The sequence below is a fragment of the Lynx rufus genome, unplaced genomic scaffold (assembly GCF_022079265.1).
Source record: "Lynx rufus isolate CCGP_SWC_20201006 ecotype Redwood Valley unplaced genomic scaffold, mLynRuf1.p SCAF_6, whole genome shotgun sequence".
Classification (NCBI taxonomy): Eukaryota; Metazoa; Chordata; class Mammalia; order Carnivora; family Felidae; genus Lynx; species Lynx rufus.
The window spans coordinates 57,062,680-57,080,728 of NW_025814878.1; the positions used below are offsets into that span (position 1 = coordinate 57,062,680).

Sequence of the window (18,049 nt, forward strand, 5' to 3'; positions counted from 1 at the left end):
AAAAATAAATAAAACGTTTAAAAAAAAAAAAGAGAAAAAAAATAAATAATACTTTCAGTAGTCATTCTTGTATACTATTAGCATAAGCTTCTTTGAAAGCAGTTTGTAGTATGTATTCAGATTTAAAAATATTCTTAGTCTTGACATAAAATCTGTATTAAAAAAATTCTGTAGGGGCGCCTGGGTGGCTCAGTCGGTTGAGTGTCCGACTTTGGCTCAGGTCATGATCTCACGGTCCGTGAGTTCAAGCCCCATGTCGGGCTCTGTGCTGACAGCTCAGAGCCTGGAGCCTGTTTCAGATTCTGTGTCTCCCTCTCTCTCTCTCTGACCCTCCCCCGTTCATGCTCTGTCTATGTCTCAAAAAAAAAAAATTATTAAAAAAAAATTCTGTAGCTAAAGTCAATAATTAGAAATGGAAAGATTTTTATTGAAGTATTTTTTTTATCTGTGTTTCTAATTGTTTTCTGATGTATTTGGAAAGAGTATTAGAGAAATGGTTACTTGTGACACATGTGGAAGAATATTACATATCTGATGATCCTAGGTTATAAAGAATCTTTACATAATTTGGGAGATTAGTTTTATTAGGAGACTTCTATGAAGAGATGGAATCTGAGTTGGGCCTTGAAGAAGAGATGGGCAGATAATTGCAAACTGGGCATTTCTTTGTGGGGAGACAACATGAGCAAAGACACAAAAGCAGAAATAAGTTTATTATCTGGAAGGTAATGATTAATCTGGCTGGAAAGTAGAGTTCGTTTTGGAGGAGTAGAGAAGATATTATTTATCTGTTATGTGTTAGGTACTTGCCAGATAGAGACCACACTCAGATGACTAAAAGAGGAGAACAATGAGAATTTAGAAGAAGAGCATAGAAAAAGGATGCTTTCATGAAAAATTTGACAAAACTTAATGACTCGATAATAGAAAATCAAAGATAATGGAAGTGTTGAGTTTGTGTGACGCCAGTAACAGAAATGGAGAAGCTGGAAAAGGAGAGCTTGGGGTGACAAGATGATCATTTTTGTTTCCACTGTTGGTTTTAGGACATGTACACAACAGAGCTTAATTCCTCCTGTGTGCCTCATTCTGACTTCAGGTATCCTTTTCCTTTAAAACTGAGTGGTGTTCTTCATGTAACGCTAGCTCTTCCAGTTTCTGACTGACTGATACGGAATTTGCAAAAAAGTACTTTCTAGGACGTTAGGAAAATAATTCAAGTAGTACAAATATTTCAAGGTCTGTGACATTTAGTTTATAAATTTGTTTACATCCGGGAAACAACACTTGTGTTTGATTCTGTTCACCTTATTTAATACCTTTGTGTGTCACACTATAACGTTTTGGGCGTGGGGCCATAACCTTAAGGTAACAGTAAATCTCATTCTAAAGTGTATTATAGGTAAGTTTCTTTCTTTGGCAGATGGGAGATTCTTTGGTCAGAGAGACCGACGAAGGTGAATGCTTCCCAGGCTCGCCAGTTTAAACCTTGTATTAAGCAGATAAATTTTCCCACAAACCTTATACGGCTGGAAGTAAATAGTTCTCTTCTGGATTATTACACCGAATTAGATGCAGTCGTGTTACATGGTACGAAGGACAAGCCAGTGCTTTCTCTCAAGACTTCACTTATTGACATGAATGATCTAGAAGATGATGACTATGAAGAAAAGGACGGTTGTGGAATGGACAGTCTTAACAAAAAGTTTAGCAGTACTGCCCTCAGGGAAGGGCCAAATAATGGATATTTTGATAAACTGCCTTATGAGGTAAGCCAAAGATAATCAGTAGCAATATTGGACATAACACTATAATTTTTAAATGTTTAGGTATTAATGTTTATTTTGCTAGATATCAGAAAAATAGAAACATTGGTATGGTGTACATAATCTCATGTATCATATACAGCCAACCTGTGAACAACACAGGTTTGGACTATGTGGGTACACTTAGATATAGGTTTTTTTATAGTATAGTATGATACATGTGTTTTTCTCAGGAGTTTCTTAACAATTTCTTTAGCTTACGTCACTTTAAGAATATAGTACATACTATGTTTAACATACAGAATGTGTTGCTTGACTGTTTATGTTATCTGTAAGGCTTCAAGTCAACAGTAGGCTATTAGTAGTTGACTTTTGGGGAAGTCAGAAGTATATATGGATTTTCGACTGGTGGAGGGGAGGTTGACACTCTTAACCCTTGCTGTAGTTCAAGGGTCACCTGTATTTTGACTTTGAAAAAGCTGGACAAAATTGTGTTAAGTAATTTTACCGCTTTGTTGTGCATTAGAGTATTAATAAGACCATGAGAAGGATGCCTGTTCTCTTTGATAGTCCACAGTTTCTCCAAGTCTCCTTTATGCTTCTATACCAATTCTCTTTTATATCCTTCTGGCTAGCTGAAATTTTTGGTCTAGGCAGGTGCAGAGTGCCTTTACTTAAAGTCTTGTTTTCAGTGTGTCTTTGCAGGCACCTTTCTGCAGTATGTTTAGCGTCCCTGGCCCCGAGGCATCATATGCCAGAAGCACACCCCCTGGTGGTGGGGGATCCTACCAGGCATTTCTATCCCCTGCTGACAAACTGCTGTGTGTGGCTAAAAATAATGTAACCAAAACTTTTTAAGAAAAATGGTGTTTTTTGTGTTTATTGTGTTTATAATGCAAATTTTAGCCAATTTAAACTGGCCGCCTTCCAAATTGGTGGGTATTTCAGCTTTCACGGTAGTAACACAAGTAGCTTAACTTGCATAGAACAGCAAGATAGTCTCTTGAAAGCCTAATGGTTACTACAATGCCTGTGCACCATTCTGCGGTTAAAATGCTGTCGTGTCCTGCGAAGTAGCTAGAGTTGCCACATAAAGATGAAGCGAAGGATCCAAGGTAATTGAGTCAGTAAGCCACGAACAGGACCCCACCCAGGCCGTCTAGGTCAAGTCTTGTGTTACAGAAAGAAAGCTTCACGGATCGGACAAGACCCTCTGGCCCTTAATGGGAGGACTGGGGAAAGGTGAAGGAAGAGTTGAGCTGGGGAAAGAGAGGAGGGTAGGGTGCTGACAGTGTTGTTCCCCAGGGCTTCAAGGAGCAGCTGTCCTCACAGCAGTGGGAACAGTTCATCAGGAAGAAACAAAAGCACTTATTTGATTCTCACCCATTTCCTAAAACTACAAAATAGAAACTTAAATTTGGCCAATACATTTGAACAGTGTTTGTTTGAATTTTATCCAGACCTGATAAAATGCTGACACGTAGCATTCAAATGAACACCTGAGGGGAACTTCCAGCAGAGGGAAGAGAATGTACAGAGGGGAGAGGAAGTATAACTTTGTAACCCGTTTGGGAACAAGATGGCTGCAGAGGATGAAATTGGATGGAGGCTTAGGACTGCCTCGGTGCCTGACTCCCCAGGACACCATTCGTGTAGATGACAGTGATTGGGACAGTCTAGCATTGGCAGTATGCGGCCTGCATCACTGCTGCATCAGTTTACTTTTGATGAAAAATTAGAGCAGATCCAAGATTATACCTGTAATAGTTTCACACTCACTTTCTTGTGTTGTCTTGTATTCATAATGCTTTTCTGAATGGGAGAGAATGGTGTGGAATAGCTAACATTCCAGGAATCATCCACGATATGTAGGCATTTTTGCACACCCATTTGGCCCACAATTAGAATAATTGCCCAGGTGTTTGGCCTTCATGTAAATTTCATCTTTCATATGTGTCATGTTATAAACAAGAGAGTGAACCTTTTCTGTGGTCATTAGGGAAACATTGAAGGTTTTATTTTATTTATTTTAAAAATGAGAATAACAAAATGAGATTTCTATCTTAGATAACTGTGTTGGTAAATGAAGAATAGGGCAAGAGGAGGTCAGGGTGAGGAAGCAGGGACACCAGTTAGGAAACTACTGCCGTAATTTTGGCAAAAAATGATGAAGCCTGGATATTGGAAGATTTGGAAGGGAGATGAGTAGGAGAAATAGTCCGGAGATCAGGAGGTAGGAATTGAAAGTAGTAAACGTTTATCTACAGACGAAGCAGAACATCAGAGACCCTTTTAGGTTTCTGGTTGAAATGACTAAGTGGATGGACATGCCATTAATCATAAAACAGTGGGTGAAGGTGGGAAGGATATACTGACTTTGAGGTGCCTGTGATTCATCAAAGCATCTCCGCTGTCTGGTTGAGGACAGTAGGCAGTTAGTGTTTCAGTTTGAAATGCAGGAGGGAGGTCTGAGTTTACATTTGAGTGAGTCCACTTGAAAGAGGAGAGGGGCATCATGGTAGATAAAATTAACTGGTGACATTCTGTAGAGTGGGAATCAAGGGCCAAGGGCAGAATTCTGGGAATACTAACATCTAAGAATCTCATAGAGAAGACCTGTCAGAAAAGGCGCTTGGGATAACAATGAGAGAGTCTTAAAAGCAAAGCAACAGGAGGCCTAAAAAACACAAAAAGGACCTAGTCAGCCACATGGCTGCAGAGAGCTAAGTTACAAGTGCCCACAGGTTTTGGTTATTGGGACATCTTTGATAATCCTTTACTGTTATCGGTTCAGTGGAGCCATGAACATAGGTGAGGGATGAGAAAACCTTGCCATATTTGGTTAAGGCATAAAGGAGGGAGAAAGAAGCAGAGACAAAAACTGTTTACTCTGAGTATAAGCAGAAAAATACTTCTGTTAATATACTTTGGGGGCTGTAACATGGATAAGACTGTCCGCCAATAATGAATAATATTGTCATCTTGACTAACACTCCACCCCTTTGTATGGCACTCAAAAAAGGCATATCAAAATGAAGGAGAGTATGAATTAGAGGTATTATCTGTTCTAACTTGCCTTCTAAAAGGAAAAAGACAAATGGTGGAGGAAGCAGCAGATTAAGAAGTTTTCTGTTTGTGATGCAGTTTGGGAGAGGTTTCAGCATGTTTCTAGGCTGAAGGAAAGGAGGCAGTAGAGAGGGAAAGCTTCCAATGCAGGCAAGGGGTTTGGTCAATACAACAAGGGCACGTGGGAGAAGGTGAGGGACAGAATCTGTAGTCCTGAGAACATTAACCAGCCATGATGAAAGCAGAGTACATTGCATAGAGAGTTAATGCTGCAGAACACTGAACGATCTCACGGTGACTAAAAGGAGAAATTAAAAAAAAAAAATTACCCAAATTATTTTTAAGATAATCTAAATTTTTTAAAGTGAAAAAAACCCCAACATTTAAATATATCAAGTGAGTGTTTCCACAGTTGAAAATAAGGGCACAATTGAGCCCTTGCCAACATCACATCCTGCACTCACTGTGGTAGCAAATGGTACTTCATGCTGGGATACCCCTGTATGAAAACATGTTTTTATAGACACTAGACAAATAATGATTAATGGGTATTCTCCTGTAGGCCTGAAACCAGTTATCTCTCATTTAATCAAAATCCCAAAGTGCATTTTCACATGTCAGTGTCATGGTCTCAGTGACTTTTCATTATTCTTTTTCTATTTGGATATTTGCTTAAAATGTAATATTAAGTTACCATAGAATGTTTTCACACAAAATATACATCTTTTCATATTGGTGACTTTTGTTTGGAACAATGCCAGAAATTGCTGGGTATTATTTAAATTACAAATCATCTGGAAAAAGTAAATTATTGATCCTCTGATACAGAGATATACTTAATTTTTAATGCCTTTTTGCACTAACTGCCTTTACAAATTCTCTTGAAATAACTTTTAATATTATAGTTAAACCAATGGATTTTTAATTCATTCTACAAATATTTAAGGTCCTACTATTGCCAAGTCCAGGTGGCTCATAGGTTCTTTCAAACATTTAAGAAACAGATAAATCCTATATTATTTAAATTATTTCATGGCATAAAGAAAAAGAAAAGTTTTCAACTTTTTAATGAAGCCAGTATAACATTATAGTACCTAAAAATACCACAGACCAATTGTACTTCAGCAAACAAATAAAATAAATAGACTTATTTTGAAAGATAATACAATAAAATCATTCAGCATGTATTCCTGGAATTCAAGAGTGTTTTGGTATCAGAGAATTATATAATAATACCATAGTACTAGGTCAAAGGAGAAAAATCCTATATCATCTTAGTGGATATACAAAATTGGTTGACAAATGACAGCTGGACAGATATCCACATTTTTAATCCATCTCTGTTAAAAAAATAAATACCTTGTTAAGCTATATGGTAGTAATTGTCTACTACCAAATATCATTAACCAAAAGCTAACATACTTAATTATCGAACACTAGAAATGCATTATCCAATATGGTAGCCACTAGCCACATGTACTATTGAGCACTTGAAATATGGCTGGTCTGAATTGAGATGTGCTGAAAATGTAAAATACAAGATTTCAAAGACTTCATACAAAAAAAAAGAATAAAATATCTCAGTAATTTTATATTGATTTACATGTTGAAATGATCGTTTTTAATATGTTATTAAATATATTTAATGTTACCTGTTCCTTTGCCTTTATTCTTAACTTCATTAAGGAATAATTGGCTAATATAATTGTATATATGTAAAGTGTACAACATGATGATTTCATATACATATACATTGTAGAACGATTACCAAGATCGAGATAAGTAACACATATATCACCTCACATCGTTATTTCTCGTTTTTTGTTTGTGTTGAAAATGCTTAAGATCTACTCTCAGCAACCTTCAAGTATACAATAGAGTATTATTTTTTTTTTTTAATTTTTTTTTTCAACGTTTATTTATTTTTGGGACAGAGAGAGACAGAGCATGAACGGGGGAGGGGCAGAGAGAGAGGGAGACACAGAATCTGAAACAGGCTCCAGGCTCTGAGCCATCAGCCCAGAGCCCGACGCGGGGCTCGAACTCACGGACCGCGAGATCGTGACCTGGCTGAAGTCGGATGCTTAACCGACTGCGCCACCCAGGCGCCCCTACAATAGAGTATTATTAACTATAGTCTTTTGACTTAAAAAAATATATTTACTAAAAATTTGAAATTATATATGTGTATCACATTTGTGGCTCACATTTAAATTAAAGCCAGGAACAAGACAACAATGTTACTTAACATTGTTCTGGAAGTACTAGCCAATGCTGGAAGATGTGAGAAAGAAAAGGCATAATTTTTGGAAAGGAGGCTTTAAAATCATCATCATTTTTTAGATGATAGGATTCTGTACTAGAATACTTCAGAGACTAGACTAAAAACTATTAAGAACAATAAGTAAAGTTGGCAGGTTACAAAGTTAATAGACAAAAGTCAATAGCTTTAGAAACTCAAGGAACATAAAAGATCATTAAATGATAAATCATCCCATGCCCTTGAATAAGAAGATACAATGAAGTAAAGATGTCAGTTTTCCTTCATGTATTCAATGAAGTCCCAATTAAAACACAAACAGAATTTTTGTTCTTTAATTGAAAAGTTCACCTGAAAAAAAACATGAAAATACTCAGGAAAATTCTGGAAGAGAAGAGTGCTAGAGGGGGGCACTAGTCCCACCAGATAACAGAGCATATTATGAAGCTATAGGACTGATATTTGTGGGTCAACAAAGAAGAAGATAGAGTCTCATTTGCAACCAAACAATCCAATGCACTCCCACAGATAAACTTAAAAAATTAGAACAAAACTCATTTGACTCACAGGGCTATTGATAAGAGAGAAATAATGAATAAATAAATGGAACAATAGAATCCAGAAACAGATCAGAAGAAAAGAAAGAAACTTTGGCAACTCCCTTGGCAAAGGGTTACATTTCTGTAGTAAAAACAAAAAAAGGACAGCAATAAAAAACAACAGTGTCACACTATTTTGTTCTTGTTTCTTCCTTTTTTGCTTTCAGAATGGCAAAATTTAAAGCATTGACACCAGTACTGTCTAGGACATCCGTGAATGGGTACTTTTTTACACTGTTTGTAGTAAATTGATGCTCTGAAGGGCAATTACCCTGAGGTATTTTTGCAAATTTTGCCAAATATGCACACACACAATGATACTGCAGTATCATTTGCGATGGGGAAAAACCCAGGAACTCCGTAAGTGAGAAATTAGTTGAATAGTATGCCACATCTTTAAAAAGGAATGGGGTGGATTTCTATGTGCAGATAAAAAGATGCCTACAAGATAAATTATTAAATGAAAAAAGCAAGGTATAGCTTTTAGTGCAAATCCAAAATAGGATTTCATACATATTTTATACATATTCATACATAGGATTTTATACATATTCATGCATACTTGTCTGGAAGAGATCAGAAAAATGAACAGTGCTTACCAATGGGGAGAGGGTTTGTTAGATTTGAGGATAGATAGGGAGAAACTTCTCATATACTACCCTTCTTCAGTGTTTGGTTTTTCTAATGTTTTACCCGAATTTTCTTTTTGTTTGTATAATATTTTACATGTCAGCAGTTTACCTGTTATCAGGGTGATGAGATTTTAGACTAATTTTTAATTTCCTTATATTTCCCTGTTTTTTTTTATAACACATACTCTTAATATTTTTAAAGTCTAATTCAGTCTTAGAAATAAATAGTAAAAACCCTCCAAGCCTCACGGAGCACAATATTTATGTTAGTTAGCAGTGTTCATACTTTATGCACTCTTTATGCTTATTTTAAATATTATGTTGTCACTATTTTGTAATCTTTTGGCCTAAAACAGTGAAATTATGACCTGAAACTAGTATTGGGTTTACGTAGTCAAATAAATAGAAGAACATCATTTGGGTTAAGGGGCATATTTGCAAAACAAAAATGTAGCTAGATAAACATACTGCGTTAAGCAAGAAACTCAATATTCTCTCTCATCTAAAGATTTTTACCATTTAGCAAATATTTGGTCTTTTTTTTCTTTGTGTTTCTTGGTTCAGAATAGGCTATTCAACAGTATTAGTTTAGAAACCCCAAATTGTGCACCGTCAAGAAAAAACAAATCTTGAACTAGTTCGAGGAAAACGATTTTAATTAGAGGTAAAAATCCCTTGGATTTCTCCCCTTTAATACTTTTTGTATCCGTGTGCTACTCCATCATCACTGCTAGCAGGCCCGTGGTTTCTCTTTCCTCTGGGAATTCTGTAATCGCTCCTTGACCGGTTTCTCTGCCTCCCTGCCTCCCTGCCTCCCTGCCTCCAGTAGTACCCTCTGCAATGGGCTTTCCAAACACAAATCTGACCCTGTCACTCTGCAGTTTATATCCCTTCAAGACTCCTTCTGGCTTTCAGAATAAATTCAAGTTCTTAGTAACCCAGACCCTACCACTAACTAGTCTCTCACCTCGTTTGCCTCTCGCCCTTTAAAGCTGAGCCTTCCTCGTGCAAATACACTCTTCCTTCGAGGTTAGGCCTTATCTTCCATAGCAGCCTGTGCTCCTCTTTTTTGAAGCTATTAAAACATCTTATTGCACTAACCAGTTCCCACTGGGCCCTGCAAAACTCTGGAAGTCGGAGCTCTCTTCTGTAATCATGCTTGTTGGGCTGTAGATGTTCAGTAAATGTTGAGTCCATGAAAAATTGATTACCAAATTGTTTATACTGGAAAAAAATGAGTAGTCAATCTGAACTTGAAGTACCTTGTAAACAATTTTGAAATGTCATATAGTCTTATGCATGAATGCTTTCTTCTAATTTGGATAATTCGGATGAATCTTGGTTTATCTAGTATGTGAAGACGCTGTCATCAAATTTGATACGATTGTTCTTTATTAGACCATGTGATGTACTTACGTGATACTGTTTCTCCGTCCTGATGGTCTTGGTTTCTCTGTTTGATGTAGCTCATTCAACTGATTCTGAACCATCTTACACTGCCAGACCTGTGTAGACTAGCACAGACTTGCAAACTACTGAACCAGCACTGCTGTGATCCTCTACAGTACATCCACCTCAATCTGCAGCCGTACTGGGCAAAACTAAATGACACCTCTCTGGAATTTCTGCAGGCTCGCTGCACCCTTGTTCAGTGGCTCAACTTGTCTTGGACTGGGAACAGGGGCTTCATCTCTGTTGCAGGATTCAGCAGGTTAGTGCCAAGCCTTGTTGCGGTCGTTACTACGTGGTCTTTTCCGTAACCAAAGTCCGAAAGTATCTACCATATACCATACGGAAATAAAAAGGAGATCCATTCTGTGTATCGTCGTGTTCTGCTTATAAACGTAAGTTTCTTCATCCCCTTCAGCGAAACTTTATAATGAGATAAAAGGAAAGTCTTCCCTTTACCTCATATGTTTTAAATCCCAAGTAACTTTGAACAGAGCCCCCCTCCTTTTTTTTTCTTTCTCATATTTTCGGCATAGATGATTAACACATTTTAAAAACTATTTCCAAATCAAAATCCACCTCTCTAATGTGATTTGTCAGAAATGGAAAACAATTTATTATAGAACATTTTTAATTAAATCTTAATTACATGTGCAATACATCACCCAAATTTAGAAGCTCATTTAAACTAATTATGTTGAAAATGCAATTGCATGCTAAGTAGGCGACCACACTTGCAGACCTGCCCAGGTGTTTCTGCTCCTTTCTATTGAAGCATTTCGTTTCCTTACTATTAAATGTCACCTGTTAAACATTTGAAAGCTTGCACAAGTGCATATTCATTTAGTAATGCCATATTAATTTTTCTTATGATACAAACAGGTGTTTTTCTCTTAACCTTGCTGAGAGTTATTCTCATTGTATGTTACACTCTAATCCCATCATTTCATTAAGTTAAATAATGAAGGAGTAGAAACTTTGGGGAAATTACCTGTGATTTTTGATTAATGAATAATTTTCTGTCCCGTTTTTAGAATTTAAAAATGAACAACAGCTCTCCCTTCACGCATCCTCAGTGGATACATTCTTAAACAGAGGTTTATGAATTAGAAATTTGTATATTGAGCCTTGTTTTCCCTTGACTAGACTATAAAAATAAAGATGCAGTTCCAAAAATAAATATTTGATAGCATAAGATTCAGATGAGATAACTAATGTCACAATGTGTTCAAAGTGCTAATATTGATAGTTTATGCATCAAAGTAAAAAATAAACACAAGCAGTGATGGCTTATGGCACATGTTGAAACCATGGATGCACCGAGTTCCTTTCTTTTCCTCCAAAAATAGAGCCAGGGAAAGGAGTTCTTCGATAAAACATTATGGTGTGGTGGGTCAGAGGGTATAACGATTTTATAACATGCTATGTATACAAAATGGTTTCCATTATGTGAATTTTCTTAAGAGAAGATGTCTATGGTAGAAAAATGGGCATTTCTTTTTTGGCAGTGTGATTCTGGTGAATTTTTGTAGAATCCACATTTTAAAAATTGCTAGACATTTGACAGCAATCCAGTGGAACACAGCTTAATCCTTTCTACTTCCCCTTGGCCCGGATACATACGCTTCATTTGAAAATTGTGCTCTCTGCTAATAGGACCAAGAACTGAGCTTAATGATAACTGTGGGTATTTAGAGCAGGCCCTAAGGTCAGAAATCAAGGCTAACTGACTCTTAGAATAACTGTGTCAGTAAGCATTATTTTACATTCTTAGGACCTTTCAGGTATTTTCATTCCTCTTGTAGCTCTTTCCTTAATGTTTCCCACTACTGGGAATTTATTGTTTGTTTTCACCCTTTGTGTATAAGGAATTATAGTGAGTGTTGTTGGCCACATCAAGAGATGTTGAACACAGTCCTACATTAGGCTACAGAAATGATAAAGATATAAAGATAAACATGTAAACATCCTATATTTTTATTAATAAAATTAATAAAATAACAGTATGACAACTAATGAGTGTAGACATTAAAGAAAATATTGATGGTGAACAGCTGAAGCCCAGCTTCTTTGGCAAAATGTTGCATATGACCGTGATATACTGAGTAAAATGTAGCAGTAATATTAAATCATTGTTTTAAAACTCCCTTTATGTAGCTCATTCTGATGCATGAGTAGAGACATAAGTTGTAAGAAGAAAGTTTAGTAATGCTACTTTTTAATTTTAGACTCATAAGGGATAAAGATCTGCAAGACTAAATCTCCAATCTACTCTCTCTCTAGCAATTTCTCTTCCATTTTCAGTTCAGCCATGTTAGTTGCTGTGGGGCTGTTTAAATAATCACGAAGGTATATACATACATTTAAGTTTTCCATATTTTACTGTAGTATTTCAGATAGTAAAACTATAAATCTTGATAGCATTCCTTTAAGCATAGTCCTTGTTCCCATTAAGAAAGTAAAAAGTTTAAATACCAGGGAGAGAAGAGAGAATTCTTTTTCTGGGTGGGAGATATTGGAGTTTTGCCTACTGATTGCTGTTGGCCCCCTTGACTTGACTGCCGAATTGATAGTCATTATGCCTTGTAGGCAGCATTCCCAGAATAAACAATAAATATTCATGGCTTGATTATTAATGAATAATCTATGAATAAGTATGGTCTATTTATGCTCATTACTGTGAAGAAGACTTATTTATAATACTTTAAAGAAAAAAAGTACATTTTTAAACCAGAGACCAGTGATGATGAGTAAGTCTTTGGGAAAAGTTTGATACCATTTATTTTTGTTGCCAAAAAACCTTATCCTCACAAGTTGGAACTGTTTAACTGGATTTCAAAGAACTTTTTAGGAATTTATATTATTCAGAAGAGCAGGAAAATAGGTTGAATCGGAATAACAAGAACTTAAAAGTTTTAATCAGTTATTAAAATCCTATTCTATCCCCAGATTTGTGATTTGCAACTTCAAGTACTGCTCATGCATATCATTACTCATTAAAATCACATCTTTTATAATTCCACTTTTCTTTTATAATACAGTTCCCTAAAGTCTTGGATATTTCTTTGCCCCCCTGCCTGTTTGTGCTCTGAGGCTTAATCATATCACTCTGATGCTCAAAAAGCCTTAGGTTTATTTTTCCACTACTATTTTTCTTCGGATAGTTGCCCAAATTAATCACCTTGATCTCCACCTCAGCTATGCAGAGATTTTTACCCCTGACTCCTCTCATTGTTTCCTTTAGAAAACATTCTTGGATACTTTCTAGTTTCTAGAACTTTATTAGATGTTTTGACACAGAGCTACAATTTTATGGGATAAAGAGCTCATTGCCTGTTTATTTGTTTACTCAGTTACCTACCTATGCTTTATACAGTTGTCTTTTAGAATGTCAAATTCCCAGAGATTGGAGACAACTTTAAGACTTCTTTCCCCTGCCAACAAGTTTTGTTTTTAACGGCTTTATTTTGGATCAGATGTATTAAATAATGTTCCAAATTACATGGGATTAAAGATTATCTTAAATATGCTATTTTATAAAACTCAGTGAGAGTCAGCTAACAAAATGTACAATTAGGAATCAGAAGCCATAGATATTTGTGTTTAATTCTCCCCTTACCTTTATACATCAGGCAAGTGTGAGGATTAGTGTCTTTTATTTTGATGAGTAAACTCAAATCATTCATTCATATGATTTTATTATTTTAGGCTGCAAGTTACCATTTAGTAAGTTACTTCTTATGTACTTACATTACTCTGGACAAATTAATTCACCACATAAGGATAAGCCATTTATTTCTTTTCTCATAGCAGGAGACCTAGTTTGGGATTGTTCGTGTGAAATTAAGTCTTCTCATAATACCCCCAATATCAAGAAATACTTTATGAGAATTCACACCGTGGAATGAATAGGCTGTAGGAAATAAAGAAACTTAGTTCTCATTTTGAGTGACCAGTGTCACGATTGAGATGAATGAATACATGACCAAGACAAAAACATACATGTAATTATGCATTAAAATAAAATTTAAATGAGGAGCATTAAGGAAAGAAACGAGAGTTGTGTTCCGCTAATTAACTGACTCTGCTGCTACTTCTCCCTTCTTGAACTGGAGAGATCATGAAAAATTAGGTAGTGTAGATCCTGTAAGTTCAGGAAAACAGAGTATAGGGATATTGACTAATCTGCTCACACTGAAAATATGCAATATAAAAGAGATGGGGAAAGTCAGAAAGGTAGTACAGGCATGATCATTATCTTCATTGTGCTTTCAAATTCTACCATTCATTAAATCAATTTGGGAAGTTTTCTAGTCTGTTAACCGGTTGGTTTTCTGCTGATTGGCCTGTAAATTCTTTAGAGGAGAAAAGTTCAATAATGGGAGTAAGGAGAAAAGGGATGTCCAAGTATTCCAAGTCCAATTTGGGAAAGAATTACAGAACAAAGTACTTTGCCAAATAATGAAGACCTTCAAGAGATAAGATGCCAAAAGATTTTAAGAGTTAATATGCTCATTTAACTTTTATAATCTTCAAATATTTGTAGAGGTATCAAATCAAGATAGGTTCTCTGAAACCCTACATCCATTTCTAGGTTGCTAGTTTATAAAAATACGAAGAACCACCTATAACTGTTATTTATACCCAAAGCTAGGTAGAACTGTTAATTTTGTCCCATTTCTTAGGAATAGTTTAACCTACAGGAAAAATACCCTGAGTCCATAGAATTTAGTCTGTTTAAGAATAGAGGAAACGTAAATTCTTCAAGTAAATTTTCGTAAGTGGAATTTGAGGCAGCTTATAAAGCTCAATATAAATAAGTTAGTAAGGGAGGAAATTGTGGTTAAGAGAAAAAAAAAGGGGGGGCACCTGGGTGGCTCAGTCGGTTGAGCATCCGACTTCGGCTCAGGTCATGATCTCATGGTTTGAGGGTTCGAGCCCCACATCGGGCTCTGTGCTGACAGCTCGGAGCCTGGAGCCTGCTTCGGATTTTGTGTCTCCCTCTCTCTCTGCTCCTTCCCTGCTCACATTCTGTCTCTCTCTCAAAAATAAACAAAGATTAAAAAAAAAAAGCGAGAGAGAAAAAAAAAGTAGTAGTTGAGGAATAGATGAGCCTGAGTTCAATTCAGTGAATAGAGGTATGTCATTATTTATTTATTTCAAAAAAATGTTTTAATGTTTATTCGTTTTTGAGGGAGAGAGAGAGAGAGACAGTGAGAGAGAGGGGTAGGGGAGGGAGGGGCAGAGAGCGAGGGAGACACAGAATCCGAAGCAGGCTCCAGGCTCTGAGCTGTCAGCACAGAGCCCGACGCGAGGCTGGAACTCACAAGCCGTGAGATCATGACCTGAGCCGAAGTCAGATACTTAACCTCCTGAGCCACCCAGGCTCCCCTGTCATAATTAGTATACATTGCCTACCTTTGAGGTAGATCAGAACCTGAATATTGAGCACCACATTCACTGCTACCACCTGGATCTCGTGCACCATCTTCTCTTTCCTGAATATTGTGACCTGACTGCCCCCGTTTTCACTCCTCTTCCCCTTGAGTCTCTCCTCTACCTAGAAGCGAGAGTGATCCTGCTAAAACACAAGGAGTTTGTGTCACTCCTCTGCTCAAGACCCTCTGATGGTTGAGAAGGCCATCCCCCTCAAAGTAAAACGTAGACACTATATGAACTGCCTCTTATCTCTCTGACCTGCGCCTCATCTCCCCCTCACTTTGTACCTCCCGCATTAGTCTCTTCACATTTCCTCAGTCTGTGTGGTATCCTGCCCCCGAGCCATTGTGCTTGCCTTTCCCTCAGCCTGGAAAGTTCTTTCCCAGATACCTGCTTTGGTTATACTGCTACTTCCTTTGGGTCTTGATTCATCTCAGTGAGGTGTCTCCGACCACCCTATCTACCCTTGATACTTCCTGTTGCCCTTCCTTCCTTTTATTTCCTCCTTGACACTTTTCATTTTTTTTTTAAAGTTTATTTACTTATTTTGAGAGAGAGAGAGAGAGAGGGAGAGAGAGAATCCCAAGCACTGTCAGTGCAGAGCCCAGTGCAGGGCTCGAACTCACGAACCGTGAGATCATGACCTGAGCTGAAGTTGGATGCTTAACCTACTGAGCCACCTAGGCGCCCCGACACTTTTCACTTATTATTTGTTTTACTCATTTACTTGTTTATAGCCTGCCTCCTACCAAAATGTAGTAAGCCGCCCGAGAGCAGGGACTTTGTTTTGTCCACTGCTAACTCCCCAGTGCCCAGAGAAATGCCTAGATCATACTAGGAGCTCAATAAATATTTAATGAATTAATGAACATGATTGATGCAAATTGCAGTTTACCTAATTCAACTTAGCAAAGGTAACAGTAGTGGGATGGGTTTGAAGAAATCTGGGAGAGGGAGTAGCTTGAGGAGTGTCAGGGAATCTTAAGGAAGGGATGGGCAGTTGTGCAAAATGCCACAATAAGTCAAGTAATTCAAACACTGAAAAGAAAGGGCACTGAATTTGGCATTTAAAAGGAAAGGGCGAATTTAGGGAGAACAGAACATATATTGCATTGGATTGAGAATAAATGGCGTTCAGGTGTAAATAAGATACTTGGGCAATAGTTATTTTCAACATTTAAAATAAATTGGTAGCAACTGAATTTTTTTATTGTTGTTTGAATGTGAGTTGGCCACGATTTAACTTTTATTTTAATGTTTGTGGGGTGCTTTGACCTTTACCAACTGCTTTCACATATTGTTTGATGTTCAAAACCATGAGGCAGTGTGGTGAGTGCTGTTATGTAATTCTCGTCTGCCTTTTACAGCTGAGAAAATGCTAAGACTTGGGTAAATGCCTTTTCCAAGGTCACATGCTTGGAAGTAGTGGAACAGGGCCAAAAATTAATCCTTTAGTGTTATTTCTTTTATTTTGGTGATTTAGTCAGTTTTATTTTATATGTGTATTTGAAAGCTAATGAGGAAAAAAGATGTGGCATAAATAAACTAACAGTATGTCACTGATGTGACATTGTCATAGGCAAGAAAATGTCGAGAGACCTGGACAGGGATGATTTGGTACACTTAAGGGTTCAATTTGCTTAGGTGATAAAGTTTCATGGATTCAGATACTCTTAGACTCACATCTCCTTTTATATTATTTTCAGATGATGATTATGGACAGGACTGTTCCCCCCCCCATCTGTAATGCAACTAAGATAAATATTGTTATTACCAATCTGATACGGAATTTTATGTCCACCATGTTGAATAATTTCTGTGTACTTTACGCGAAGCTGCAATTGAATATCTTGTAATTATTTCAGCATCAGTATGGTAAATAGTAACAAACATAAGGAACATTACGATAGTATGGTTAAACCAATTCCACATTTCCTTAGTTAAGAGGAGGTTAGTCTGATGTATTTTGAAGTCATTTAATTAAAGCTTTCACTTTGTGTGTCATATTCAAAGTAAATTATCCAGCACTGAATGGATATTGTTTAGGGGGGAATATCTTCTAAGAGTTTTGTTATGTTTTTGGATTTTGGCTCTACAAACTCAGGTGTGAATTTTAGATAGATAGGAGAAATGCATTCTTTGCTTTCTTAATTTTTCACTTAGCATTGGCTGACTTTTTCTATGATGTGAATACATCTTATCATATCAGGTTGATTTATTTTAGCCTAATCATGCCTATTTCGGTAAGCAGTAAATGAGAATTTAAGTGAAACGAGCTTTACATTTTCCCTAGTAGAAATCCATTCTTCTGAAGGTGCCTATTAAGAGTTGAGGTAATTCCAGTGTACTTGTAAAAGTATCATTTAGTTTTACAAAATTCACATGGAACGTTGTTTTTACAGGTTTCTAAAGGTCTGTGGATCTGAATTAGTGCGCCTGGAATTATCCTGTAGCCACTTTCTTAATGAAACTTGCTTGGAGATTATTTCCGAGATGTGTCCAAATTTACAGGACTTAAATCTCTCATCCTGTGATAAATTACCACCTCAAGCTTTCAACCACATTGCCAAATTATGCGGTCTTAGACGACTTGTTCTCTATAGAACAAAAATAGAGGTAAGAATAACCATCCTTTTTTTTTTTTAATTTTTTTTTTCAACGTTTATTTATTTTTGGGACAGAGAGAGACAGAGCATGAACGGGCGAGGGGCAGAGAGAGAGGGAGACACAGAATCGGAAACAGGCTCCAGGCTCTGAGCCATCAGCCCAGAGCCCGACGCGGGGCTCGAACTCACGGACCGCGAGATCGTGACCTGGCTGAAGTCGGACGCTTAACCG

The 18,049-nt window shown here is 36.9% G+C and overlaps 1 protein-coding gene across 3 annotated transcripts in view; it reads left to right on the forward strand.

Moving 5' to 3' along the window:
* The window catches only part of FBXL4 (F-box and leucine rich repeat protein 4), an 83,366-nt gene that overhangs the window by 26,565 nt on the left and 38,752 nt on the right, over positions 1 to 18,049 (forward strand). For all 3 annotated transcript variants that reach the window (XM_047101211.1, XM_047101213.1, XM_047101212.1), the window contains exons 4-6: positions 1,424 to 1,769; positions 9,790 to 10,034; positions 17,614 to 17,827. In XM_047101211.1, the coding sequence (XP_046957167.1) occupies positions 1,424 to 1,769; positions 9,790 to 10,034; positions 17,614 to 17,827 (805 nt within the window). The remainder of the gene's footprint in view (positions 1 to 1,423; positions 1,770 to 9,789; positions 10,035 to 17,613; positions 17,828 to 18,049) is intronic.